At 58.9% G+C, this 26,171-nt stretch overlaps 1 protein-coding gene across 5 annotated transcripts; it reads right to left on the reverse strand.

The window, feature by feature from the left end:
• Positions 1-1,686: 1,686 nt before the first annotated feature.
• SEMA6B (semaphorin 6B) lies at positions 1,687-24,820 on the reverse strand. 5 transcript variants are annotated; one of them, XM_037165224.2, is made up of 17 exons: positions 24,587-24,820; positions 11,742-11,890; positions 11,477-11,600; positions 9,956-10,016; positions 9,765-9,827; positions 9,193-9,294; positions 8,689-8,779; positions 8,247-8,366; positions 7,687-7,775; positions 6,902-7,119; positions 6,076-6,207; positions 5,705-5,854; positions 5,129-5,311; positions 4,896-5,042; positions 4,122-4,199; positions 3,984-4,042; positions 1,687-3,512 (listed from the first exon to the last, which is right to left on the reverse strand). In XM_037165224.2, the coding sequence occupies exons 2-17, from the start codon at positions 11,860-11,862 to the stop codon at positions 2,638-2,640; spliced, it is 2,613 nt and encodes an 870-aa protein (XP_037021119.2). In that variant the 5' UTR covers positions 11,863-11,890; positions 24,587-24,820; the 3' UTR covers positions 1,687-2,637. The 5 variants fall into 5 exon arrangements, with proteins under 5 accessions (XP_037021119.2, XP_037021118.2, XP_037021117.2 ...); XM_037165223.2 differs by lacking the exon at positions 24,587-24,820 and adding an exon at positions 24,493-24,575; XM_037165222.2 differs by lacking the exon at positions 24,587-24,820 and adding an exon at positions 12,556-12,723.
• Between the last annotated feature and the right edge of the window lie 1,351 nt (positions 24,821-26,171).

Below are 26,171 nucleotides of genomic sequence, written 5' to 3' on the forward strand. Positions count from 1 at the left end.
AGTAAATGGAGTCACTGTCTTTAGCTGTCTGCACCCTTGTGGCTATTGCAACATTATTCACACACACACACACACACACAGGAATATTACCCAGCCATGAAATAAGACACAAATCCTGCCATTTGCAACAACATGGGTGAACCTTGAGGGCATTATGCTAAGTGAAATAAGTCAGAGAAAGACAAATACTGTGTGATTTCACTTATATGTGGGATCTGAAAAAAAAAAAATGAACTCATAGACCCTGATAGTAGAACGGTTCTTGCCAGGGGCTGGGGCGGGGGATGGGAGATGTCAGCCTAAGGGCACAGACTGCAGTTACCAGTAAGATCTGGGATCTAAAGTACAGCAGCAGCAACTGTAGTTGAGAATATTGCATTGTGTACTTGAAAGTAGCTGAGACAGTGGATTGTAAATGTTCGGACCACACACAACAGGCAACTGTGTGAGGTAATGGATGCGTTAACCCTTTTGTGGTCATCATCTTGCAATATACACATATATCAGATTATCGAGTTGTGCACCTGAAACTTACATAATGTTATATGTTAGTTATACCTCAAGCTGAAAAAAACCAGACACGCACAAATTCAGGAGGAGCTGTTAGATGCTGTCACAGTGTTTTGAGTTTCTTTGTTGAGTATCAGTTTCCCTCATGGCAAGGGGAAACCGGGTCTGTCTTGTTCACACAGTAGGTGCTTCACTGACACAGGCTGGAAGGGAGGGCTGTGAGCCGTAATGACATAATGCTGAAGCAGCCTCTTAAAATGAAATCAGATCACGTCTCCTGCCTGAGACCCTCTGGTGGCTTCCCATCTAACTTAAAACTCCGAAGGCTGGGTGAGTGCGGAGCAGGATGAGGAGTTAGTGCTTCGTGAGGGCGGAGTTTTTGTTTGGGAAGGTGAGAAAGTGCTGGAGATGGACGATGGGGATGGTCGCCCAACAGCATGAACGGACCTCATGCCACTGAACTGAACGCTTAAAAAAGGCTGGCATGGCACATTTGGGTTTGCGTATATTTATACATACTTCACCATGGTTACGAAAATCGTGCTCCTCAGCTGCGAGGCCCTGCCGACCTAGGGCCTGTCCTCCTCTCCCTGCATCTCCACCGGAAGGCCCCTCCCCGGCTGCTCCTCTAGGCTGGCCTCCTCACCCCTCCTCCCACGAATTCCCATCTCGGGGCCTTCACGCTGGCTGTTCCCTCTGCACGTCTCCCCAGGGTGGCCCCTTCTCACCAATTCCTGCCTCAGCTCAGATGTCACTTCCAGCACCCCTCCCCCCAGGCACCCCTCCCCAGCACATTATCTGGTTTTTACTTCATTACGCATAGCGCTGCCTCAGATCATGTCCTCACCTGCTTGTATGTGTCAGGCTCCCCACTAGGTGGTGAGCTCCGTGAGGACAGGGGTCTGTGCCCTCAGAGTGTCTGGCACATAGTAGGTACACAGTAAATATTTGCTGGAGGACCAGTCAGACACGGGTCCTTCAGCCAGATGAAGACAGGGACTGCCCCCAACTCTCTGCATTCCCACACTCCGTGCCCCTGGTGCCCCTGGTGCCCCCGAGTTCTGTTGGCTGCTGTGCCCCAGCGGTGAGTCTTGCAGGTGCCCCCCAGCTGTGTAAGGGCCACGCCGCTGCGCAGGCCCCACTCCTGGGAGACAGAGCAGACCCAGAGCCTTGGGGGCCGGTGGTTGTAAACAGTTTTATTGATGGGGAGGGGGCTGGGGAGGCAAATTCCAGAGAGGGTCCAGGCCTCAACTGGCCACTCAGCTGGCATGCAGGGTCAGCTGGAGGTCAAAGGGGAGGTCACAGGGGACAGGTGGCGTGGGACCCTCTGACCACCCTGGGGCCATATTTACAGGGGGGCCCACCCGCCTCTGCTGTTCCCCAGACCGTTACACAGCTGCTGCCAGTATGACTCACGGGCAGGCCCTCCTGGACCCCCTTTCCTAAAACCCTTCACTGTCTCCCCTCAAATTCCTATCCGGCACCTTGGAGGACCCCCAGCCTTCTGGAAGCCCCTGCGTTGGCTCAGCCAATGCCCAGGCCGCTGAGGCCGCTGCACTCACACACAGACACGCACTCGGCATGAGTGCCCATCCCCACGCACACGCCGGTAGCAGCCCTCGCAGGCATCCGCACACACACCTCCCTCCCCTTCCCGGCCCCTCGCACACCAACACGGCATGCACACACACACACACACACACACTCACACACGCCAGGAGCCTGGGTCAAGGAGGGACCCGGAGGGGGGGCACTTGGGTCTGCAGCTGTGGCCCCCTCCTCATCCCACCACCTCCAAGCCCCTGGCCACCACCCCGAGAACGGAGTTGTGCAATTGGGTAGAAAACTGCAAAAATAAAACGCAAATTGGAAACAAACCCAAACCACGCACAGAAGATCAACCTCAAATCCGTAGCACATCCTCCCGCCCCCGCCCCCCAAACCGCCTAGTGTCCCGCGGCCCCGGGTCAGGGTGGGGGGGCCAAGCCTTGTGCTTCCATGTGGCGGAGGCCCCCCCGCGCGCCCTGTGCGCTGGGGTGGGGGTCTTGAGCACCCACTCGGAGCTGGGCCTGGTCTCTTGCTCCTGTTCCCGTGGCTGGCACAGCCGAGGCGTCGGGGGGCCCTGGCCTAGGGCACAGGGGGCGCAGTCCTGTCTGTCCCACCATAGGAGAGGAGGTGGGCCAAGTCCGTGCTGGGCCGGGCGTGGCGGCCACGGTGACGGTCACCTGGCCGGCCCTCACCGCTGTTGAATGTGTGCGTGCGACGCAGGGCGGCGGCTGCTGGGGCCTGGGGGCCTGGCCTCCGCAGGCTGCCCGTGGGCGGGGGGCTCCAGGGCCGAGGGAAACCGTCGGAGGCTGCTGTGTTTGGGTCCAAGGGGCCTGTGGGCGCAGACACCACGCGCCGGCGGTCTGGGCTGGCATGGGGCGTGAGCGGGAAGTCACCGTGGGAGGCCCGGCTGGGCACAGGGGGCTGCTCGGGGGCCCGGGCGGGGGCCAGCAGCAGCAGGGAGGAGGAGGCAGAGGCTGGAAGCAGGGGGTGGCTGTGCTCCCAGGCACGGGGGCCCAGGGCGTGGGGGTGTGGGGTGGGCAGGCGCTTCTGGGGCAGTGGCGTCTGCTCGGGCGTGGGCAGCAGCCCTGAGTCCAGGTCATGGGGGCCCTGCAGCAGTGTGGTCTTGACCCACCCATTCTGCATTAAGGGGGCCAGCAGGGCCTCCGGGGGTCCCCCAGCTCCACTGCCACCCCCACCCCGGCCCCCAGGACCACCTGCCCGGCGCTCGCCCAGCCGGCTCACGCTCAGCACAGCCTCGCTGCCCCCGTGGGCCAGGATGGCTTCCTTGTCCTTGCGGCGGGCCAGCTCGCGCCGCTCTCGGAGACCCACGTACCAGCCCACGCTGAAGCCTGATACCACGGCACCCACCACAAAGGCCGCCACCGACGATGTCACCAGTAGGCTCACTGACACCAGCCCGGCACGCTCCTCCGAGAGGCTGGCCCGCAGGAGTCCTGGCCGAGAGGGCCGTGTGAGAGGCGCAGCTGCGGGACAGTTCTGTCCACACCTCTGGCCACCTCAGGCTCGTCTGCCCATCTGTCTGTCCTCTCAAAGTCTGTCTACCTTATGACGTCTCTGTCCCTTCCGAAGCCTGTCTGTCTCCCAGAGGCTGTTTCTCTGGAGTCTGTCTGTCCTCTCCAGGTCTGCTCGTCTGACTGTCCTGTGCTGTCTGTCACTTCAAAGCCCGCCTGTCCATTTGTTTCTTGGCATCTGTCTCCGGCATCCGTTGGGTCTCATTATCTGTCTGTCCCTTCAGTTTGTCCATTATCTGTCTCTTGGCCTCTCTCTGTCTCTCACCTACCTTCCTACCTGGAAGTGGGACCCCTGCCCTTGCAAAGCTAGCCCCCCACCCATCCGGACATGGGCAGCCAAGGACACGAGAGCCCCGGGGAGGGCCCCAGTTCTCCTCCCTTTCCCTCACTTACCTGTGCAGTCCCCTAGGCCTGAGGTGCTGGCCCCGGACACATCCTGCTCAAAGGTGGCCCTAAGCAGGGTAGGACAGGCACAGTGAGCAGACACTCCTCTCCCAGAGCCCTCCCCCGCACTGTTCTCTCCTCCTCTACCTGGTGCCAGGGCTGAGGAAGATGCAGGAGCCGTCCGGGGCCCAGCCGCAGTAGGGGTCCTGACTGCCGATGCAGTTCCTAGAGCAAACAAGGGGCCCGCAGGCCGGTCAACCACAGCCTCTCACACGGCGCCTCCTCCTGCTTATTGGCTCGGGAGCCTCGGGAGCCACAAATTTCTGCGGTGGGCGCTGTTGGGCCTCCATTTTACAGATAAGAAAACAGAGGCCTAGGGAAGGTCACTTTTGCCAGAGCAGCAGAGCCAGCTGGGCGCCCAGCAGGGGCCTGGGCTTGGGCACCACTGCTGTTGGGGCAGCGGCTGTGGGCGTGTTTCTCAGTGCGGAGGGCTCACACGGAGTTCAGGGGGCACCAGAACTCTGCATCTGGTCTTTCTGCCCCTGTTAGAGCCACCTCCCTGGTCCCCAGTTTCCGCTCCCACTGCTCCTAAAAATGGCACACAGGTTCCACCCTTCCTGTGCCCACCGCCCTCCAGGGCTCCCACCGGCCTCAGGATAAGAGCCCGAGTCCTCCCCGCGGCCCACACCTCCTTCTCCACTGACTCCTCTCCAGTCACATGGAGAGGCGTCTCCTGTTCCCCTAAAACCCCAGACATGGTCCTGTCCCAGGGCCTTTGCAGATGCTCTGCCTTCTGCCTTGCTCGTCTTCCAAGTCAGGATGCTGTTGGGCCCTTAACTCAAGCTCAGCTCTTTCCTTCTTGCCGTGCTCCTCTCCCCTCGGTCCCCCACGCGCCCCCACTGCGGGCCCGGGGGCACTCACTTCATGCACCCTGAGTACTGCTGGCAGCGGGCCACGGGCACACGGACCACACAGCGCGGGAAGGCCGCCAGCAGGCCTCCCGAGGCCGCGTCCAACTCCAGGCTCAGCAGCCGCTGCCCCATCTCGCTGCCGCCTGACCGTCCACACCTGGAGGTGAGCAGAGTAGTGAGACTCAAGAGTTATGTCCCATCTCCCTGCCACTGGCCCAACCCCCGGCCTCTGCCAGGCCCCACCTGTCTGGCCGGTAGGTCTCGAACTCTTCAAGGAAGACGCTGGGTCCAGAGGTGCCCAAGGCACTGGCATTGGGCCAAATGAGGAACTTGAGGACGGTTCCCACCTCGGAGCCCAGGAAGACGACGGTCTGGTTGCCCCAGGGGCCGGCGCCCACATCCACGGCCACTCGAGTCAGCTGGTGCCTGTGGCCAGGGCAGGAGGGGTCAGTCTGGCCCCACCCCCACGGGGCAGACAGAGGGACACCCCCCACAGTGGACAAGGCGGCACAGGTGTGGCTACACGGCTCCACACCGCCCTCCTCCAAAACAGACCCAGACTGGGCTCCACTGGGCCCGCCTCTCACCCCGAACCTCTCGGTCCTTCTGTCCCCCCCTGTCTCCCACCCTCTGTGTCTCTCTCTGTGCGTCTCCCGTCCGTCCCAGAGCTGCACGCACACCGTCTCCACCACCACTGCTCTCCCTCCTCCCCTCGTGTCCTCCACCAGCCCCGTCCTCCTGCCGCCACCCGCCACCCCTCCTGGGCCTTCATCTTCACCCTCTGTCCCCACAGGACCCCAGCCACACGTGGGGACTGACCGTGTCAGAGTCCGCACTATCCAGGGTGCGTGGCCCAGGGAGGGCACCGCCTCATCCATTAGGGGGTGGGTCTTGACGAAGTTGAGGATCTCATCGGGGAAGGCGCTGGAGGCATTGTACTGCATGCCGGGAGCGGCACAGCACCCAGGTCTGCGGGCAGGACAGGGTGGTCAGGGCAGTTTGGGGGTCCCCATACAGGGGATTCTCCAGGGGACCCACTGCCTACCCCCAGGGCCTCAGTTTCCCTCATCTGTGTAATGGAGATGGCTGAACTTGGCAACAGCTAAACAACTGCCTGGGAGTCCCTGGCCCACACTCGTGGGGACAGCACCCCGCCCGGGCACCTGTCTCAGGACGGAGGGGACTCTCACCGGGGCCGCGGCACCTGATCCTCTGGCACAGGCGTCCAGATGGACTCGGGGGACTTTTGCTCACGGAAGCGGCCTTCGAACACGGCAGCCACCTGTGTCATGTCAAAGGCGCAGACGGCAGAGCCCGGGATACTGGGGAGGACGGGCGCAAGGGAGCAGTGAGCCGCGGGCGCCCGCGTGGAGGGTCCTTTAACCCCCAGAGCTGTCAGATGTGTAGTCCCCTGGGCCAGAGACGCCACACGCCTGCCCCAACCAGTCGCTCAGCCTCCTGAACAGTGCTCAACAGGGCCCTGTACCCTCCACAACCACGGCGTGCTGGCCTTCACTGCCGCTGCCTGAATGTTCAGTCTCCCGGATACCACTCTTGCCCCTCACGACCCACCCCCCTTCAGTTCCTCACTCTCCCGCGGCTCCCTCGTGCTCCCGAGGCAGAACCCAGGCTCCTCCCCGCACCACCACCTCCCTGCCCTCGCACTGCCCACCTTCCCCTTTGCTCCCTCCACTCTGGCCACCTGGGCTCCTCCCTATTGTTTAAACACGCCGAGTTCATCGTAGCCTTGTGCACGCTCTTCCTACAACTTGGCACACTGTCCGCTTTTCCTCCTTCTCACACCTGCCGAGGCCTAGTTCCAATGTCCCCTCCTCCAGTGGCTCTCTCTGACCCCTCCTTCCAAGGCAGTGGATGCTGATGTCCCCCCTCTGCCCAGTTGGGACCCACAGGCCTTGGAGGGTCCGGGGCCCCGGGGAACAGGCGACGAGTGACTGTGGGGCCTCTCCACTCGTGTCCACCCCGGGCCCTCCGTCCGCCCCGTGGACACCCACTGACCTGTTGCTGGGGGTGGAGAAGATGGCAAGGACCAGGGGTCGGCCCCCCAGGCTGACCACGCCCGTGACGGCCTGGAGCACGTTGAAGTAGAAGTGGGAGTCCCCGGGCACGGAGCAGTTGAGCCGCGCCTTCAGGAAGGACGTCCACTGTTTCTCCAGCACACGCGGGGAGCCCCCCACGTCGTTCTTGCACACCCGGGCCACACGCGACACCACCACCTGGCACGGCAGTGGGCAGACAGGCCTGAGCCCTGTGTCCCAAAGGGCATGCTGCCCACCACTCAGGCTGGAGGAAGGAGCCTGGCCCCGGCTCACCGTGGCGTCCCGGCCAGCCACTGTGCCTTCCGGGGCACTGATTCCCCAGTGGAAATGTAGGGGTGACAGTGAGGGTCACAGCAATGCAAGGACCGTGGTCAGAATCACACTCACGATCGTTCACCGCGAACCTGGCACTGGATTCTCATCATCCCTTACTCTCAAAGCTCTACAGCGGAGGGCCTACTGACACCCCCACTGTACAGACAGTGGCCGAGGCACACAGAAGGGAAGTGACTGGCTAAGGCCGTCTGCGCACTGAGCTGTCTGGCCGAGGGAATGGACGGGCAGGTAGAGGGAGGAGGAATGAGTGGGAGGGTGGACTAGTGGGTGGATGCGTGGGTACGTGAGTGCTTTGAGGGAGAGGGAGATGATGAAGATAGTCAGTGGACAGATGTGCGCATGAATGGACGCCTCTCAGCTCCACGCCCCACTGCCGGGGCCTCTCAGGCAGGGGAGAGTAGGCTTTACCTTTTCCAGGTAGTTAAACTCCATTGCGATCTCCCGGAAGAAGAAGTAGATGTGGCTGCCCCACTCCACCGCGTGCACAAAGTAGGGCTCTGCAGGAGAGGAGGGGGCGGAACCCCGCCCACGTGAGAAAGCTGCTTCCGGAGCTGAGAACACATCAGCCTAGGTGGCTTCTTTTACGGTGAAGGGGGGACATCAGTTGATTACCCAGGCAAAAGAAAACACTCAAACTTTGGGGGTTTTGAGGGGAGGGGTGTCAGAATCTTAAAACCACTGTGCCTACCCTCCACAAACAACAACATCTACTGCTCTTGTCACCTCCCTCCCTCCTGTGTTAAAGAGCTGAGCTCCTACTGTATACCCGTCTTGTAGTTCCATTTTGGGCTTCCAAGCCACCCATTCCTAGCAAGTTCTACTTCAGATCCAACTTCAGTCTTTCCTCTGGCTTTGTCTTTAAAGAGGCCAGTAGGTTCCAGAGATGAGATGGGAGTCCCCTCCCTGACTCCTCTGGGACTCTTATTATGGTGGGGTGGTGGTGGGGATTCAATGACTATCCATCCAACCTTTAAACCACTTGGAGTCGTGTTTCACTGTGCGCAGAGTAGGCCGGTCCCCAAGGCTGCGGTAGATGACGGCATCGATGGCTAAGAAGTCGGTAACGGTGGCTGTGAAGAGCATTCCCTCTGTGTAGGGGTGATGGGGGAAGCAGGTGAGGGACCGACTGGACCGCAGAGGCCAAAGCAGTGCGGGTCAAAATTTCATCTTCCAAGGTTCTCAGTCTACCTCTCTGAGACAAAGTGAGCCCTGTCTCTAGGCTGAGCCCAGGCTGAGCCCCTGATCCCACTAAGCCCTGAGCCCCGACTGAGATTCCGCCTGTTCCACAGCTGAAGAGACAGTCTCCCGGCTGCTTCTAAATGACCCAACTCCGAGAGCAGAAGGTGCAGTGCCTCGCTTGAGGCTGGGACCCCGTCAGATGGGCAGAGTTGGGCTGTGGGGTGCACTCACCAGAGAAGAGGGCGACGTTGGCGTGTTTGGGGTCGTATGGGCACCGGGCCATGCCACTGATGTTGTCCCCAAGAGGCTGTAGTGTGTCTATCTGCAGGGGGACAGGGCCTGAGTGACAGCTCCTGGCCAAGCCTGGCAGCCCCCCTCACCCCCATACTCCCACTCCAAGGGGAATTCTGCCTCTACCTTGGATGCCATGTGCCTGGACCAGTCACCTAACCTCTCTGGGGCTCATTTTGTTGATCTGTAAATGGGTCTAACAGTCGACTCTGGTTAATCCTATAACTGGGTCATAGGCAAAGTAACTAGGGCTTCCCTGATCCCATACAGGCCTCCTTTGGAAGCCTCTTGAGCTCTGAGTGAGGAGGCTGGCAGGGCATATCCAGTAAGGCTTCCTGTAAGAGGATATGTGGGTTGGGAAGGGGCTGGCCAATGGAGGGCAGGTGAGCAGAGGTGCGGAGGTTGGACCTGGTGCAACCAGGCCTTTGAAGGGCGGAGACTCACGCTGTAGTTGGCACACACAGGGTTGAAGGCATTGGAACCGCACACGAAGAGGGTGGATTCGTCCCGAAGTAGCAGCACCTTTACAAAGTTTCGGCATTCACCCTGGAGTGGGGAGGGAAGATACAGAAGTAGGCGTGGTCCCATGTGGGGGCGTGATCATGGCTGTGGGACATAATGGGACGTGGCTAGAGCAGAGAGGAAGCCAGGACTGAGGTGAGGACTTATAGGGATGAGCAGGGATGTGGTTCTGTCTAGTCTCACGTGGATGGCATGGACACAGCTAAAAAAGGGCCGGATGGGGGCTTGGCCATGACTAACGGAGGGGCCAGGACCGGGGTATTCCCTATCAGCCGCCATTGAAGGGGTGGAGCTATGGCAAGACCTGGGGATGTGGTCATGACTGAGGACCATTTGGGGATCCTGGCTAGGCTCTGGGCATAGCAGCAACACCACGAGAGTCCAGGTCTGGGATGCAGGGAGAGGCAGATGCTGCTTTGGGTAGGCCGGCTGCATCGAGGCGTGGCTTGGGGCGTGGTTGTAGCTGGTTGGGGGCGTGACCAGGGCCCACTCACCTCCTGCTTGCCCTTCATCCGACACACGTTGATGTCACTGGGGTTGGAGTGCCAGGTCAGCTTCTGAGGACACAGGGAGCAGTCCTAGGAACCCCCGCCAAGTAGGCCCGAATCCCCAGTGCAATGTCAAGCCCCTCTGCTGCGAGCCCTGAGCGCTGCCCCCTCCCCTCTCTCCTGGGCCCCCTGCTCACCTTCTGGTACCGAAGCTCCATGGAGGTAGGGGGCTCCAGTTCTACTCGGTACAAATTGTCCCTGAGGGAGGGGTGCAGTTAGTGAGACTGAAGGGCCTCCACCCCTACCATGTCCCACTCTCCTGGTGGCAGACGTGGCATGCAACATGTGACATGCAGGGCATGACAACTCCTCTGCCACGAGCAACCCCAACACAATAAACTGTCCAATGTCTTACATGGGGTGCCCCACTCAGCACCTCTTGTTTGCTCTAGGCTCCCCCCTCCCCCCATGTCACGGAAACCTGCCCTGGCCAAGGCCACTGACCAGTGAACACTCAGTACAGCAGTAAGGTCTCTGTCGCCCTCCCCTCTCTAGTGTCTGACCGCCACAGGTGGAACTAAATTCTCACAAGGACCCCCATTCCGCAGACTCACAGGGCTTCCCTCCTACTTCTCGGACTCTCTCTGGCCTCTTCCCTTCCCCACCCACACCCCTCCTGGGTGGCCTTGTCCACTCTAATACTGACTACACACCTTCATGACAATGCCTGCGGTCCTGTTACCGGCTTGGGCCTTCTCTGAGCTCCAGATGCGGGGTCCAGCCACCTCTTACGTCACCATGCAGAGGGCTCGCGGGCATTTCACACTCAGTGTGGCCATTCTGAGCCTGACTGTCCACTCAAACTTGCTACCTCCTTCCCCTGCCTTCCACCTCTGAACTTCCTCTCCCGCTCTGTCCTTCTGAGGGCGCATGCCATAACTTGGGAGTCACCCTCAACTCCCTTCTTCTCCTCCCTCCCACTCCGACACCTCAGCCAACACTGTCTCCTCTGCCTTTAATGTCTATTGGGAATTCACCTAGTTCTCACCCCCTCCACGGCCACCACCCTGTTCCAGCCCCACCATCTCCCACCTGGACCAGCTCAGTCCCCTCGCAACTTGCTCTCCCTGACCTGTGCAAACAGTCTGTTCTCCCCAAAGAAGCCACCAGAGGGCGAATACGAGCACCCGAACCAGGTTTCCTCCCTTTACCTACAGCTCTCCAGGGCTCCCGCCTCCCTCCAGGTGAAAACCGAAGCCTCATCCTCAAGCCTGGGGTCTCTGAACCAACCTGCTTCTGCCTCCTGCCTGTTCCCACCTCCCACTCTCTCCCCCTCACTCTGCTCCACCCACACAGGCTTCTTGCTGTTCCTCTAACACACCAAGCCCAATCCCGGCCTTGGCACCGGCCGTGCCCTCTGTTCTGCCTGGATGTCTGTCTCCCTCTCCACCAATTTCCTCATGGCTGACTCCTCATTATTTAGCTTTTGAATCTGGAGGCACCCACTGAATTCTGACCAGACAGTTGTCCCCATCTGCTAATGCACCGTAGTAAGCACCTGCTCCAACCACACACCCAGAGTTTTCAGCTCCCTTAAAATTGTAACCCCCGCACACACATTCACATTCCAGCCAAAGAACGGACCCCGTCGTGAAAACGCCCCCAAAGGCTCCGCCTGCTCCCTGCAGCCTGCACACCCGGCCAGACCGACCTCATACCTGTCCCCAATGAACAGTGTCCTGTTGACCCGCAGGACCCGCTGGATGTGGAGGTCGTCGGCGCCCTCTGTGGTGGTTAGGCGCCCTGGCCCGCTGCCCACGAACACGGGATAGTGGTTCAGGTCTGGGGGAGGGGGAGAGGGGAGTGCTATTCAGGGCCGCGGTGAGCCTGGCCTGGTGAGCCCCTGGGGCAGCGGAGGCAGCAGGCTCAGTTGGGGAGCGAGACCCTCCCTTGGGACGCCCCTACCCTGGAATCCCCACTCACAGTCCCTGGGGGCCACACTGAGTGGCGGCGGCTCCTCGGGGAAGAGCCCGTGGGCACCCCCCAGTAGCAGCAGCAGAAGCAATAGGGCCGGGTGGGGAGGGGGCACTCGCGGGGTCCGCATGGCGAGGTCAGGGTGACAGGGGTGACACCTGCAGATGAGAGGTGGGCAGTGAGCGGCGTGGCCTGCATTCGCCGCCAGATGGCGCTCACAAGCCGCAGCGGCCGCGACCTTCCATTCCCAGAAAAATTCCGTTGGGATAATAATTTAAACTAACAACAATCATGTCATTAACAACAACAATACCAGCACTTGTTTAATTACCAGAGCAACTTTCTTACCACATATAGTGAAAGCTCAGGAAACTGTTTCTAACAAAAATTAATAAGAATATTTAAATAATTTTAATATTAAATAATTTTACTACTACTAATAATAGATACATTTCAAAAGATATTAACAAGTTAATCTCAAAACAAAGAGTTAAAACATAACTACCTTAAAGTGGAAGGCTCAAGAAAATTCAAAGGCTCTTGGTATTTTATAAACCACAACCTGGGAATTGTGGTACTTTAGAATCAGAGGGTATTCCGGCTGGCGAGGGGCCTCACAGACCCCGGCAAGCCTGACTCCTCTGGAGTCCAGCCTTTCTGTCCCCTGCTCCTGTACCCCTGTGACAGGTGCCTCACTACCTCTCCAGGGGCCTGTTTTTCACTCCTGCTCCAGGGAATTTAAAGAACCTTCAAGGCGTGTGGAGTAGAGACAGCCCCCCCCACTGAGTGATGATCTGTTGGTGGAAGTGTTTGTAGAACTCACCCTCTGGAACCTAGCCCTCCATACCCCTTCCAGAAAGGGGTGCAGATCAGGGGTCCTGAATAAGAAACCCACAACCTCGTCCTTCTGAGAAGTCCCGGCAAGCTCCATGCCTCACGTCCCCCATCACAGCAGCAAGGACACCCCCAGCCCTGCCCTGGCCTCATAGGAAATTCTGAGCCCCTGGTGGTGGAGGTGGTGACGAACTTTGGCCCTGGAGTGACTGCCTCCTGGTCTTTGAGGCCAAAACAGGAAGGCCTTGCATGAAGCACCAGGACTTCCTCTCCATGACCCTGAACTTCCAGGATTTGTGACTCAGAGGATGCCTGGATCCCGTGTGCACGGACTTGGCGTTCCTTCCTTAAGAGTCTCCTTCCCCAGCTCCTCCCTGGACCTGCACCTCCCTCCTCACGATCCAAGGCCCAGACCCCAGCCTGCACGGCCACCGCCCTGACTGCCTGCCTGACCCTGCTCCCCACCACACTGCCCAGGCAGCCCTGACCTCTCGGGTGCTCTGTCTGCACTGTGCCATTTTTAAAAAACATTCTTTACATTGTGCTGACATATGTATAACATAGAATTTACCATCTTAACTATTTTTAAGTGAACTGCTCAGTGGCATCACGTACATTCACATGGTTGTGCAGCCGCCGCCACCACCCGTCCCCAGAACCTTCTCACCTTCCCAAACTGACCCTCTGTCCCCTGAGCACCGACTGCCACCCCCTCCCCTAGCCCCCTCCCCCAGTCCCCCGGTGCCCACCACCTACTTCCTGTCTCTGTGGGTCTGACTCCTCCAGGGACCTCATACAGGGGGGACTCACACAGCGTTTGTCCTTCTGTGTCTGGCTGCCCTCACTGAGCATAATGTCTTCGGGGTTCATTCATGTAGCAGTGGGGGCAGAACTTCTTGTTAAGGTTAAATAGTAATTCCAGGGTGTGGATGAGCCACGTCGTGGTACTCAGAAGTAAAACTGCTGGGTCATAATGTAATTCTATGTTCTTTTTTAAGAGTTTCTTTTTATTTATTTTTAGAGAGAGGGGAAAGGAGGGAGAAAGAGAGGGAGTGAAACATCACCTCTGGTAACACTCACAGCCAGGCACCTGGCCCACGACTGGGCACATGCCCCAACAGAGAATCGAACCGGCGACCTTTCAGTTCGCAATACCCGCCCAACGCACCGAGCCACACCAGTCAGCCAGTTGGGGCTGGTTCTTTTCGTTTTTAGGAATCGCCACACAGTTTTCCACAGTCGCTGTCGCACTTCACATTCCTGCCGGCGGTGCCGGTGTTCTCATTTCCCCACACCCTTGCCATCGCTTCTCGGTGTCTGTTTTGTTTTGTTTTTTTGATGGTTGCCATCCTGTTGAGTGTGAAGTGACACTGTGTCTTTTCACGTTAGTTATTTTCACAGTATTACACAACTGAACCCCACATGCTCCTGTTGGGGAGTCTGGGCCACTCCAGGGCCAACCCACCTGGGGTGACCAGAGGCCTCAGCACCTCCCCCAGCTCCCCTACGACCATCTGCTTCTCTCCGTGAAACTCGAGGCGCCCCTGCTAGCAGCCGCCCGGCGCCTGCCTGCCTGGAAGCCACCCCACCACCTGCCCCAGCACCTGGCCACCGGGAGCTGCCACCAGGCGGGGCAGTGCGTGGCCAGCCTGCACACCCCATTGCGTGCAGGGCACCCGTGCGCCCACGTGTCTGTGTGCCTGCAGAGGGGGCAAGCTTCCTGCCTGCAGCCCTGAGACGTACCCATAGGAGAGTGGGACAGTCAAAACTTGATACAGTGGTAGCTCCCGCCTGGAAGGGCTCACGCTGCGGCTGGGCCTTTCAGCTTGAGCTCTTAACCATCACTCCAGGTTGCGGCAGGCGATCCCACTGTACAGATGAGGAAGCTGAGGCAGCAGGGGAAGGTCCTCCCACTGTCACGTGGCCCCTGGACCGACTTCCCAGGCCTTCCACTGCCTGTGTTACTCTAAGCTTATCACAGGTTTGCATTGCCTTCTGGAATGTTCCTTCCACCTTGTGGCCAGGCTGTCCGGGTTACTTGTGGAACCCAGGGCTTCAGTATCAGCTGGTAAATCCGAAAATGAACAACAGATAAAACACGAACCCCCTCAGGGTTTTCACTGGCAGGTGCTGAACCGATACACCAAGTTGAACTGCTGACTTACAGCAGATGTTCCCTGACCCAGCCAGTGCTTCCTGGGTCCTGCCTGCTTCTGCTGGTAGCTCAGGCCGCATCCGGGAGTCACTCTCCAACTCCCCCAGCACCCCTGCTCCCTGCAGCCTCATTCTCTCACACTCATGTCCATTGCCAGAAAGTCCTGTGGGCTCTGTCTTCAGATTTATCCAGAATTCTCACCCCTTCCCAGTCTGCTCCCTGGTCTGTCCCCATCATCTCCCACGTGGACCAGTCCAGAACCCTCCACCCTGGTCCCCCAGCTCCTTGCTCCCCCCAGCCTGTTTTCCCTGCAGCAGCCGCCAGAGGGCCCATGGGGCACCTACATCAGGGCCATGTCACCAGTCTGCCCACAGCCCTCCCAGACTCCCACCTCCCTTGGGGTAAAGGCCCAAGTCCTCCCCGTGGCCCACAAGGCCCTGCATGACCTGCCTTCATCTGCCCTCCCTGCCCTCATGCCCTCTCTCTCTCCTCCTTGCTCACTCGGTTTCAGCCACACGGGCCTCCTTGCCGTTTCTCCATTAGGCTAGGCACAGTGCTGCCCCAGGACTTTTGCACGAGCTGGTCTCCCACACCTGAAAGCCTCTTCTTTCAGATACCCACAAGGTTCCCTCTTTATTTCAGATCTGTGATGAAATGCCACCTCCTCAGACAGTCCTCCTACTCCCATCGCCCTGGACTTCAGTAGCCTCCCCTTCCCCATGTCTCTCCCACCTGACATCACCCTCTCAAAGGGTCCTTTAGATCTTTTGCTTCTCCAAGTGTGGTCCTCAGGCCATCGGCCTCGGTCTCACTTGAGAGCTATGGGAATGCAGAGTCCCGTGCCTCACCCCAGAGCCCCTGGCCCAGAGCCTGCATCCTAGCAACGCCGGCACCTATATGCACAGTAACTCACAGAATCGGCTTCTGCACTGATTCCCGGATGAGATAAGTGCCCATGTAACAACTCATCAGGGCCTGTCTGCCCCCTTGGAATGTGAGCCCTGTGAAAGCAGCCTGGGGGTGCCTAGGCCAGTGCCATGTCCCCTTAGTGTCTAGCCTGCCACTGGTGTTCAGTAATGGCTTGCTACATGTGGATGACATAAGTGTCAGCACCAGGAGTCGACCCCAGATCAGACCTCTCGCCTGGTTCGACTTTGCTTATCGCCTTTACAACATGCACGGGTACAGGCAGGCGGGTTTCTGCCGCGCAGGCCCACGGGCCCCGATGTCCACCACACATGATGGAGTCTGTATGTTCTCACATATCCATGGCTGCAACCACAGGACAACCATGTGCCCCAGCAGGGGTGGGCAGCCCACACGTGTGTGCTCCCATGCCTGTGTGTCCGAGTGCACACACAGACACACCCAGGAAACTTCTGCCTGCACCTCTCATTGATGACTTTCTGGCTGTCAGTTTCCAAAGACCCCAGTTAACTGTAGACCACGCTGTCTACCCACCCTCCTGCCTTGCCCAGCCCAGCCCAATCTCTCTGGCAGGCTGGGGAAACTGAGGCCCAGACTGAGGGCTGGACCAGATAACAGTGCTAGCCAAAGAGCTCTAGGTTAGCAGCCCAGTCCCTGACATGCATGGTCTAGGTTCAAATCCCAGCTTTGCCTCTTATCAGCCACAAGACCTCTGACGGTCTCTTCCCTTCTCTGGGCCTCAGTTTCCCCATCTATAAACTGTGGTGGCCGACTATAAGTCCATCCTCAAATGTGGCTATGCAGGTAAAAGGACATACTGTAGCCCAGCAACACCCACCAGAAAACCACGCACGTGTGTGGTTTTAAATTTCCTAGTGGCCACGTTGGAGAGCTGAGCCACAGCCACATGTGGCCAGTGACCGCTGTTCTAGACAGCCCCACTCTGGGTGAGGGGCCGGTGCCCCCCACTAGAGCACTGTAACGGGAACCACTGAAGGAAGAGCAAGAAAGTCCCGGCAGCCGGAGGGAGGACTCCTGGATTCTCCCCCTTTGCTAGACAAGGGGCTTTCCCCTTCTGTAAAATAAGGCACTAGAATGGGGCCTGGTCCACATGCTCATGGTATGTGAAATGACCTTGCCGGGTGACCTTGGGCCAGCAGCTAGCACTCTCGGGGCCTCCATCATGACAGGAACTCAGTGCCTCCAGGCCAGGCGCAGAGGCCGTTTCTCCATCTGCCACGGCGAAGATGGGGGTGAGAAGCCCATCTTGGGTTCCATAGAAGGAGCTCTTGTCAGCCCAGCCGCCTTAGGATTCCAGCTCCGGGGCCCGGCGTCCCCGAGGAGATCAAGTAACCTGGCCTGGCAGCCAGGCCCCTGCACCATCCAGGTCTGATTACCGGCTCTGCTTACAGCTGCCTCCTCCAGCTGCCTCCGTCACCCCCGTCACAGCCCAGCCGGGCTCTGGAGCTGTCTAGGAACTTGGCTGACCAGCCAGAGGGTGTCCCTGGGGCCCTGAGCATGGGGAGAGACCCCCCTGCACCCCAATGTCCTCTCGATGCCAGACAACTCCTCTCTCCCCAGGCTGGAGGCAGCCAGCGCATCCCTCTCCATCCTCCACCCTCCTCCCTGTTTCCCCGTCATGATAACTTTCACCATGTAGTTATCACGAGGGGTAAATGAGGTGTGCATAGTAGGTGCACACTGACTGCTGAGCAGCCTTGGGTTACACCCTCCCCCTCTCAGGACGTGCTTTCTCCTCGGCGAATCAGGGCTGAAACTGTCAGCTCCACAATGGCAGAGGGTCTGGCACGTAGTAGGTGCTTAGCCAACACTGGTTAAATGAATATCCGAGGGACAGTCCCTGGGATATGTTTGTTGCAAGGGTATGTTTAGTCTAGACCGCCTGAGCCGAGCCCTGACACAGCCGGGGACTGAGCCGCGACCAGGACTGTGCGTCAAGAGCTTGGCACTCAACGAATCACTCAGCTAACGCCGAACGTCTCTGAGGATAATGGTACTCAGAGCACCTGGGCCACATCCATCCCACAGCAGCCCAGCAGAGCAGGGACCCAAGCTGAGATCTGTGAAGCCCCCACTAGGTGTGCGCTGGTGTGGGCCACGCTGGGCAAGCCCTTCACACATATGGACCCCTTCCCTGCCCACACCAACCAGGCGAGGCCGTCACCACTGCTTTACGGATGGGAAAACCGAGACTCTGGTTAAGTCACTTGGCCAAAGTCACACAGCACAGAAGGACGCAGCCAGCATTTGAACCCCGGTACGTGGTTATATGGCCTCCTGCCGACATTTATGGAGTGGCCACAATGTGCCATCTGGCTATGAGGCCACATAGTCTGAATGGACGTTTCGCGGAGAAACAAGTGGACACCCAGAAAGAGGCTGTCCTGTCCCAGGCCACCAGGGGAACCAGAGGGGTGACCAGGCACAGAGGCAAGGCCTTGAATGGGGGACAAGGCAGGTCCCTGGGGCTTCTGGCCCAGATGGGGAGGGGTGCTCCTGAGTAATTAATTTTAATCACTGTTTGGAAACTGGGCTGCCAGGAGGCAAATCGGAAGCAGCAACCTGTAATTAGGAATGGGAAATAAGGGGCTGCTTCCTCCATGATGCCCAGCCCATTCCAAGAAAATTAAAGTATCGTTTATGCCCAGCAAGTCATTAGGGGGCCTGGAAACAGGGGAATCCAGGCTGGGGGGGGTGGCCACCCACAGAGTCCTGGGCAGGCCTGGGGGCAGCCGGGCCATCTGCTCTCAGCCCCGATTGGGGAAGTAGAGTCAGGTCCTGGGGCCCAGTTTTGGGAGACGGGGGAGTAAGGTGGAGCCTCCGGGGCTCCACTTCAGGGAGGACAAAGAGATTCCGCCCCTACCCTTGGTGTCCTCCAGAGCAGATGGGGACCCCAGCCCCTCACTGGGGTTTCTAGGAGTCCTCCTGTACCCCAGGCTGAGTCCCACCTAGATTGCCCCACTCACGGACCCTCTCACAGGCCCTGCCTGGGAGGACAGAGGGGTCCCCAAATGGGGCAGGGCCAGGAAGGCAGGTTTGCAGGAAGGCAGGTTTGCAGGACGGCACCAGAGAGATGTGGCGCTGGAGGCAGGCAGGGCCGTGCCAAGTGCTGCTGGGAACGGAAGACCTGGCCGATGAACTTGAAGAAGACAAAGGCGGGAAGCAGGTCCCAGGGGAAGGCCCTGGGGTCAGAGTAGACCACAATCTAGTGAGTCACGGCTCAGGAATGGCCGAATCAGAGGCAGAGTGGCACGGGTTCTGGGGGACGGGTCATGAGAAATTGATGGAGAAACACAGTGAGGGGCCCCGGGTTTTACTGGGTGACCTCGAGGGATCTGCCTCCCAGTCTATGCCTCATTTTTCTCCCCAGAGCCCGGGGATTAGACCTTTAAAGGGAAATAATACTTACGGGGCATCTACTGTGTTCCAAGCCCTGTGTTATGGGGCTTTACAGAAAGTGCTGGTGGGACAGGTGAGGAAATCGAGGCCTCGGGTGGGTGAGTGACGTGCCCAACGTGGCACAGCTAGGACATGGCCAAGCTGGAGTTTAAACCCAGGTCATCTGGTCCAGACCCCACACTCTTAACCATAGCACCACCCACAACCAGAGAAAGGGGCTCTCTGTCCCTCCCCAAATTCACACAACAGCAAGTCCAAAACCTCCCGCGCCCACCCACTCTTTTCCCCTCTACTGCCTCAGGCTGGCCAGCCTCCGTCATCACTCACCGGGACCAGGGCAGTCGCCCACCCAGACGCACAGCGCCAGCCCTTGCTGCCCACAGGCCACCCTTCTTGCAGAAGCCAGAGTCACCTCTGGTTACCTGAGTCGGGTCCTACCCTTCTCCGCCCACAGCCCTCAGGGTTCCTAGCTCTCTCGGGGTAAAAGCTTCCCCATCTCTTCCTAGCCCTCACCTCCTCCCTCTCTCCCCCTCCCTCACTCTGCTCTAGCCACCTGGGCCTCCTCCTTGCCCCTCCAACATGCGAGGCACGGTCCTGCCCCAGGGCCTTTGAACAGCCTGTGTCCTCTTCCTGGAATGCTCTTCCTCCAGACCTTTGAATGACTGGCTCCTTCTTATTTTCCAGGTTTCAGCTCAAATGCCACCTCCTCAGAGACACCCTTGCTGTTCGTCACTCTGCCCCTCTCAGCCACGTCACCCGTGTCGCCATCTTCAGGGCACTCACTGTACTGGATTCACTTTCTCTCCCTGGATTCCGTCCGAGTCCGTATCCCCACCAGGCTGTGAGCACGACGAGGGCAGGGCCCAGTCAGCCTCGGTCATGGCTGGGTCCCGAGCCCCAGCCCATAGTAGGTGCTCATTACATGTTTGTCAACTTATCAAAGGAGAGCAGGGCCCCACAGCCCCCACTGGGATCAGGGCCACCGGCCACAGTTCCTTGCTTTTTGAAGTAGCTTTTTTCTGGAGTAAGGAAAACAACAGGACTGTGCCTGGCATTTTGCCTGCATCCTCTTGTTTAAATGTTGAAGCCTAAGAGAGACAAAATAGCATGTCTATTTCACTGACAGGGAAACTGAGGCTCAGAGGAGGGCTTGCGTGAGCGGCCTGGAAGGTGGACTGGAAGTCGGGTAGAAGTCTGACCCGACTGCCGCAGCAGTCTCTACCGGCAGTAATTCCGAGTGGCTATTTCAACTGGCTGGGGGCTACTACTCCACAGAAGGAAGAAGGTTCTTCTGAAACTATCGGAAAACACATGGTCTCCCCCTGGTGAACTCCTACACATTCATCACGGTCCTACTTACTGTGTCCCTCCAAAGTGCATCTTCTCTGATCCCCTGGGCAGAGCCTGCTTTCTCCAGTCCCTTTTGCTCACTCGGACCCCATGTAGCCGCGGGCCAATGCCTGCCTTTGTTTCCCTTCCGCCTTGAGAGCCAAACAGAGCTAAAGCCACCCTCTTGGGATCTCAGTGTCATCCAGCATGGGATGCAGTATATGGAGGCCACCAGGGGTACTTACTGAGTGACTGATCTCCCCAGCTGCCTTGGACGAGAGCTCCCCTGAGAATCCACAAACCTTACTGGGCTCCTGCATTTGGGAAGTTCTCTCCTAGATCTGCCCTTGGAATGCTAGCTCAGCCCGGGCCAAGGTGCATCCTGGGAAATGTAGTCCTCACTGGATGGCTTCCCTCCCAGGAGGCCCTGGGGGGTAACCCACCTTGGGACCCTGGGGTCCTAAGACATTGAAAGGTCATTGAGGGTGGCTGGTGGGGGTCCTGTAACTCTTCCCAAAGAAATAGAAGAGGGTCCCGGCCTCCCAAGTCACCCCCTTAGTGTCCCAACGCTTGCCACTTTATCTGGACATCCCCGAAGGACAGGTGACAAATGGTGAGGAAAATAAAAGATAGTTTTGTGGCTCAGGTCCAGACATCTTAGGTCACATATGGAACCCTGGCTCTGGGAAGCCAGGCTTGCACCCCATTCATGATGGTGGGGGTGCCTAGGGTAGGGGTCTGTCCTTTGAGCTCCCTGACCCTGCCGCCAGATCCTACATACTTCAGCAGAACGTGGGGCACGTGGCTGGAGCCTGCGTCCAGGGCTGCCGTGAGCCTCAGTTTCTCTATTTCTGCTAAATGAGGCCCCACCCACAGTCACCCCTAATCACCAAGAGATTTTAGAAGAATCAGCCTGAGAATCTGCAGCTCTTTAAATGACAGGGTTTCATAGTCATGGCATCTTAAACATTCCAGCTCAGAAAACCCATAGTACCTAGAAATTTAAAAGAAATCTGGAGGGTCATTGGAGCCTGACCAATATAAGAGTTCTTTTTCCAGAATTCTGGAAAGATGGCTGCCTGCCCCTCTTGCCTGTCTCCCGGGACAGGTGGCTCACCACCCCTCCAAACTGCTGACGTGGTTTCCAGGAGCCTGTCTCCTGATAGCTACTCTTCCTCACTGTTGCTCAAGGTCCAAAATGTTGCCCATTCACTGCCCTGCTCTAAAACCTCCCATGACTCCCTGATCCCCTTGGGATAAAGCCTGCTCCTCAGCTGGACTGTCACAGCCCCTGCCACCTCTCAGGCCTCATTGTTCATTGTCTCCCACCCTTAAAGCAGCCCAGCCACACAGGACTCCCTCAGCTCTGCACACAGTGGCTATCCTTGCTTCTCCTTCCACCTGGAGTCCCTGCCCCTCTTCTCCCAGCAACATTCTTTTCATCCTTCAAGCCCAGGGCAAGCACCCCCTCCGCCAGGCAGCCTTTCCTGCTTCCACCTGTCATGACCCTGCTGAATCCTCTCTGGGCCCCCATCATCACCTGGCAAAGGGCCAGGCACACAGAAAAGGGCCACACCCCAGGTTCAGCTAGGGACACCCTCCATCCCAGGAGACGGGCAGCAACCGGCGTGTCCTTCAGCCCCTGGGGACCCGGCTCCCCTGTCCCTCTGGCTGACGTCAGGGTCACCTTTCCAAGGACAGTTTGATTCCTATCTTCCAGGTCCAGTCCCAGGTAACCCCAGCAACTCCTTGTCACAAGCCCTGGGTGGCCGCTGCAGATGCCAAACCCTCCTACAGCACAGACCTCCAGCACCTTCTCTGCCTGGTGGACAGAGACAGAAACTGAGGCCAAGAGGGGGAGCAGCACCTCCTGGGTGACTCAGTACCTCTGGGGGCTTAGAGACACCTTCTCACCTCAAAGCAGGGAAGGCAGGGGAGCCTGAGGGCCCCCGGGGAGCTCAGTTCCGGCAGAAGGCAGGTGAGAAGTGGAGGGAGAGAGGAGGTTACAAATCCCAGGCATTACAATGTGACCTCACTCTGCCTCATCTCCCCCGACTCAGCCCCTAAGTGTAAAGAGCGCCTCCTGCGGCATCAAAGCCCCGAGAGGGCGAGGTACCTGTCTAAGGCCACACCGCTCAGTCCCCAGCCTTTCCCTGTAAGTTGATTTTTTTTTTTTTTGAGAGGAGTTGGGGCATTGGAAGCTCCAGGTCTAATTTCTGCACAACTCAGGGTAGACAGAGGAGTGGGTTCCAGGGTAACCTTTTCGAAAGCATTTGGGTTTCATGGGGGGACACCCTTCCCCAGACCCCATCTAGAAGCCCCAGGAGCACAGAGGCTTGCTTGGCTTCCCTCTTTACCCACTCTGTCACCTCCCTGGGCCTCAGTTTCCCAATCTGCTCTTGGGAATGAACTGGTAAAGGGTGGCCACACTATAGTTTAATGAGGTTTCTGGCAGGCTGCAACCTACCCAACATCCAAGGGGTCTCCAGTGGAGCCCACCGACTGACCCCCAGCCACAGTCCTGTAGATCTTGGTTGGAATCTCCTCTCTGGTGAGTCCTAACCCTACCGTGACCCCATCCATCTCCCTACATCCTCTACTTTCTCAAGCCGGTTTCAGCAACTGCCCAGATTCATCTGAAATTTTTACCCGTGAAAGAAACTGTGCCTACTAGGATGTGGGAAAAGGGATGGGGGTGGGGAACTCCTGGGGGAAGGGATATCCTGGGTCACTGAACTTTGATCCTGGACCCCTTGAGAACAGGAGGGAACCCAGAGACATATGAAGAAATGCAATTTTGCAAATGGGGCGGATGTTCCTTCCATAGCCCCAGCCAATGGTTCCTTCCTTCTTCCTCCTCAAATCCAAGTCCAGACCCTCCAAAGCCCACATCCAGTTCCCTTTGGGTCTGAGGGTCAAAGATGCCAACATCAGGGAGAGGATGCCAGATATCCCAGCCAGAGACGGCCTGCCAGGGGCGGAGGTGCGGGAAGTGCCCCAGTCCCAGGGCTCCCTAAAACACTTCCAGCTCTGGTGTCTGCACATCCCAGGCAGGGCCAGGGGTTCTCTGTGGCACCCCTCTCTGGGAGGTGCCCCCAACTGGAGGGCGCCCAGAGGCAGAGAGTGGGACAGAGGGACACGTGACACCTGCCCTGGGGACCAATCAGTGCCTGCAGGAGGGGGCCACACTCGGTGCTCCCCACCCTGCCTGGCACCCTCTGAGAGAGACGCTTTCTTTGTCCCTTTGTCAGCTCTTGGGGGTCCTCGAACCCCTCCGGGGTCCCCACTGCAGCGAGTGGTATCCAGACTGGCTCTCTTCCCCCACTGCAGCCCCTCCCTTGTGGTGGGGCCCTGGACTCCATCTGGGCCAGGCAGGAGGCTGGAGAGGGCTCAGGGGCGTCCAAGGTGCCGCGGTGGCTGACCATGGAGTGGGGTGGAGCGGCCTCACCGTGCTGGGACCACCACCCCAGTCCTGGGTGGCCCTTGACTTAGCCTTCATGGCCCCGCCCCCTCGTACCAGCCCCCATCCCCGGCCAGCAGACCCCCTGCCTACCCTGAACCCCCAACCTGGGCCCAAATCCAGCTCCCCAGCGGCGCAGCCCTGAGCCCCCATTATTGTCTGTTACCGTCCCCCACCCGGACAAAATCTCCACCCGCTGCGGTGCCGACAGAACCCCCATTATACGTCCACATACAGGCCCCCAGTCAACATCCAGCTCCCCCCAGCTGCGGTGCCATTGGACACCCCCATTACGGAGCCTCATTCAAGCGCCCCAGGCCCCAATCCAGCCTCTTCAAGGCGTTGCTACTGGACCCCATTATAACCCTCCATACAGCGACCTACACCTAAAATCTAGACCCCTCCCCAGTTTCGTTGCTGAAAGATCCTCCCGTTATGGTGCTCTGCAAACACCCTCCCGGCTCCAAATCCGTTCCCCTTCCAGTGGTGGGGTCTTCAGCGCCCCCCGCCCCACTAATTATAGCGCCTGACCCGGCCGCCTCAGCCAACAATTCAGACCCCTAGCTGAGTGCCAACAGACACCCCCAGGGAAGCGTCTCCCCAGCCCCCTCTCGCAGACGCCCCGGGGCGCTTACCTCGGAGCCGTGGCCGCCGCGAGTGCGCGGGAGGGAGCGCGAGGGCGGGAGGGCGCAGGCGGGGTGGGGGGGGGCACGGGGGGGGTGCGCGCACCTGTCCTGGCCGGGCCGGCTCAGCCGGGCATCCCGGGTGGGGAGGGGGGCTGGGGGGCGCGCGCTCCCCCGCCCCCGGGCCGCGGCGCTGCGCTGGGGGAGGGGGCTCAGCCCCGGTTCCCCGCGCACTAGCGTCGACTCCTGGGGGGGCGCTGTGCGACGGCCGGACCGGGGACGCGCCGCGGCCCCATTTTTTCCACCCGCCGCGGCGGCCGCTGCGACTCGCGGCTAGCCACCTCCGCCCCCCCCCCCGTCACCCCGCCCCCCCTCGGCCAACTCCCCCCCCCCAACCCGGCCGGAGCCGCGCAAAAAGCGGCCCGGAGTAACGGCTGTGCGGAACGGAGGGCGGAGCCGGGTGGGCGGCCCGCTGCACTGGGGGCGGGGGAGAGGGTGGGAGAAGACCCAAGAGAAGACTCCCTGCTTTTGTCCAGGTGGGGAGCCTCACTGAGCAGCCCCGCAACCCCCGACTTCCTGCTCCAGTCCATCCTGGCCAGATTCACATCCCCAGGATTCATCATCCCCAATCACACTAGTGGATGATGGGGCGGTGTTTGGAACCCCTGTGGTCTACATGGGCCCCTTCATATGAGGTCATTTGTTCAATAGACAAGCATTAAATTTAACTAACGCTCAGCATACATGCGAGGAAACTAAGGCTTCTTGTCCAAAGTCACCCAGTAAGAAGGTGGAGATTTGAACCTGAGCCAGAGGGCTGCAGAGACCATAGGACACAGGCTGTCCTCTGTCCCAGTGTGCTGGGAGGCTGGCACACAAAGGGGGTTCTAGGGGCTGCAGCTCCCCCTGGGCCCATGGAGAGCACGCCTGGCCCCTGCCTTGGGGACTACAGGACAAACTGGTCTTCAGATTCCAGAGACCTTCCTGTCACCTCCCTGACCCTCTGTGACCTGAGGACAGCAGGAGCCCCTCTCAGGGCCTGAGGGTTCCCCTCTGCCCAAAGCACCTCTCTGGTGGGTGTGACCATGTGTGTCCGTCTCACTGGCCCCTCCATCATCTCCATAACAGCAGCACTGGGCACTCGATAAGCAGCTTATTATTAGGTATTTATTTTCCAGCATGTCTTGCACACCTACTGTGTGTTGGGCCACTTCTGAGGCCTTGATGCTTATTTAAGTCACCTTCTTCACTCCTCAGGGCGGTCCCACAAAGCTCCTATAGATGGGAAACTGAAGCACAGAAAAACCAAAGAGTTTGCCCAAGGGCGCAGGTGTTGGGAAGAGAGTGTTAGTCCTCTCGCTGCAGATTATAAAGCACCTTTTATGTGGGTCTTACCCATTGGGACCCATCCATGGACCCCAACATTACTGGGGCTCACACAAGTTGTGTGGCATGAAAACTTGAACCCTGCTCCCTGGGACACCTGGGGTTCTGGGCAACCTGGATTCTTCCAGGGCCCAGGCCTCTGCCCAGGGGCTGTCCCAGTGACCGCAAACCTCCACCAGCAGCCAGGCCTTCCTGCCTGTGGTTCTGCCCGGACCTGATTTCCGGCAGAGCCAGAGTCCTAGGCAAATAGGCCTCCACCTGTGGGCACCCAACCCCGCCCTCTGTATCCTGCCCACCTAGAGAGA

This window comes from Artibeus jamaicensis, unplaced genomic scaffold (genome assembly GCF_021234435.1).
Source record: "Artibeus jamaicensis isolate MK-2021 breed Jamaican fruit bat unplaced genomic scaffold, CSHL_Jam_final scaffold_537, whole genome shotgun sequence".
Lineage (NCBI taxonomy): Eukaryota > Metazoa > Chordata > Mammalia > Chiroptera > Phyllostomidae > Artibeus > Artibeus jamaicensis.

Excerpts from the sequence above, each read along its gene's own strand:
- SEMA6B (XM_037165222.2), bottom strand. The coding sequence starts at position 12,719 with ATGAGGCCAGGGCAGGGCTGGGGGTGTCCTTGCTGCTGTGATGGGGGA. Across the intron at positions 7,120-7,686 it reads AGTTTAACTACCTGGAAAAG|GTGGTGGTGTCGCGTGTGGC; the intron begins GTAAAGCCTACT and ends CTGCCGTGCCAG. Across the intron at positions 5,043-5,128 it reads GAGACCTACCGGCCAGACAG|GTGTGGACGGTCAGGCGGCA; the intron begins GTGGGGCCTGGC and ends GCTCACCTCCAG.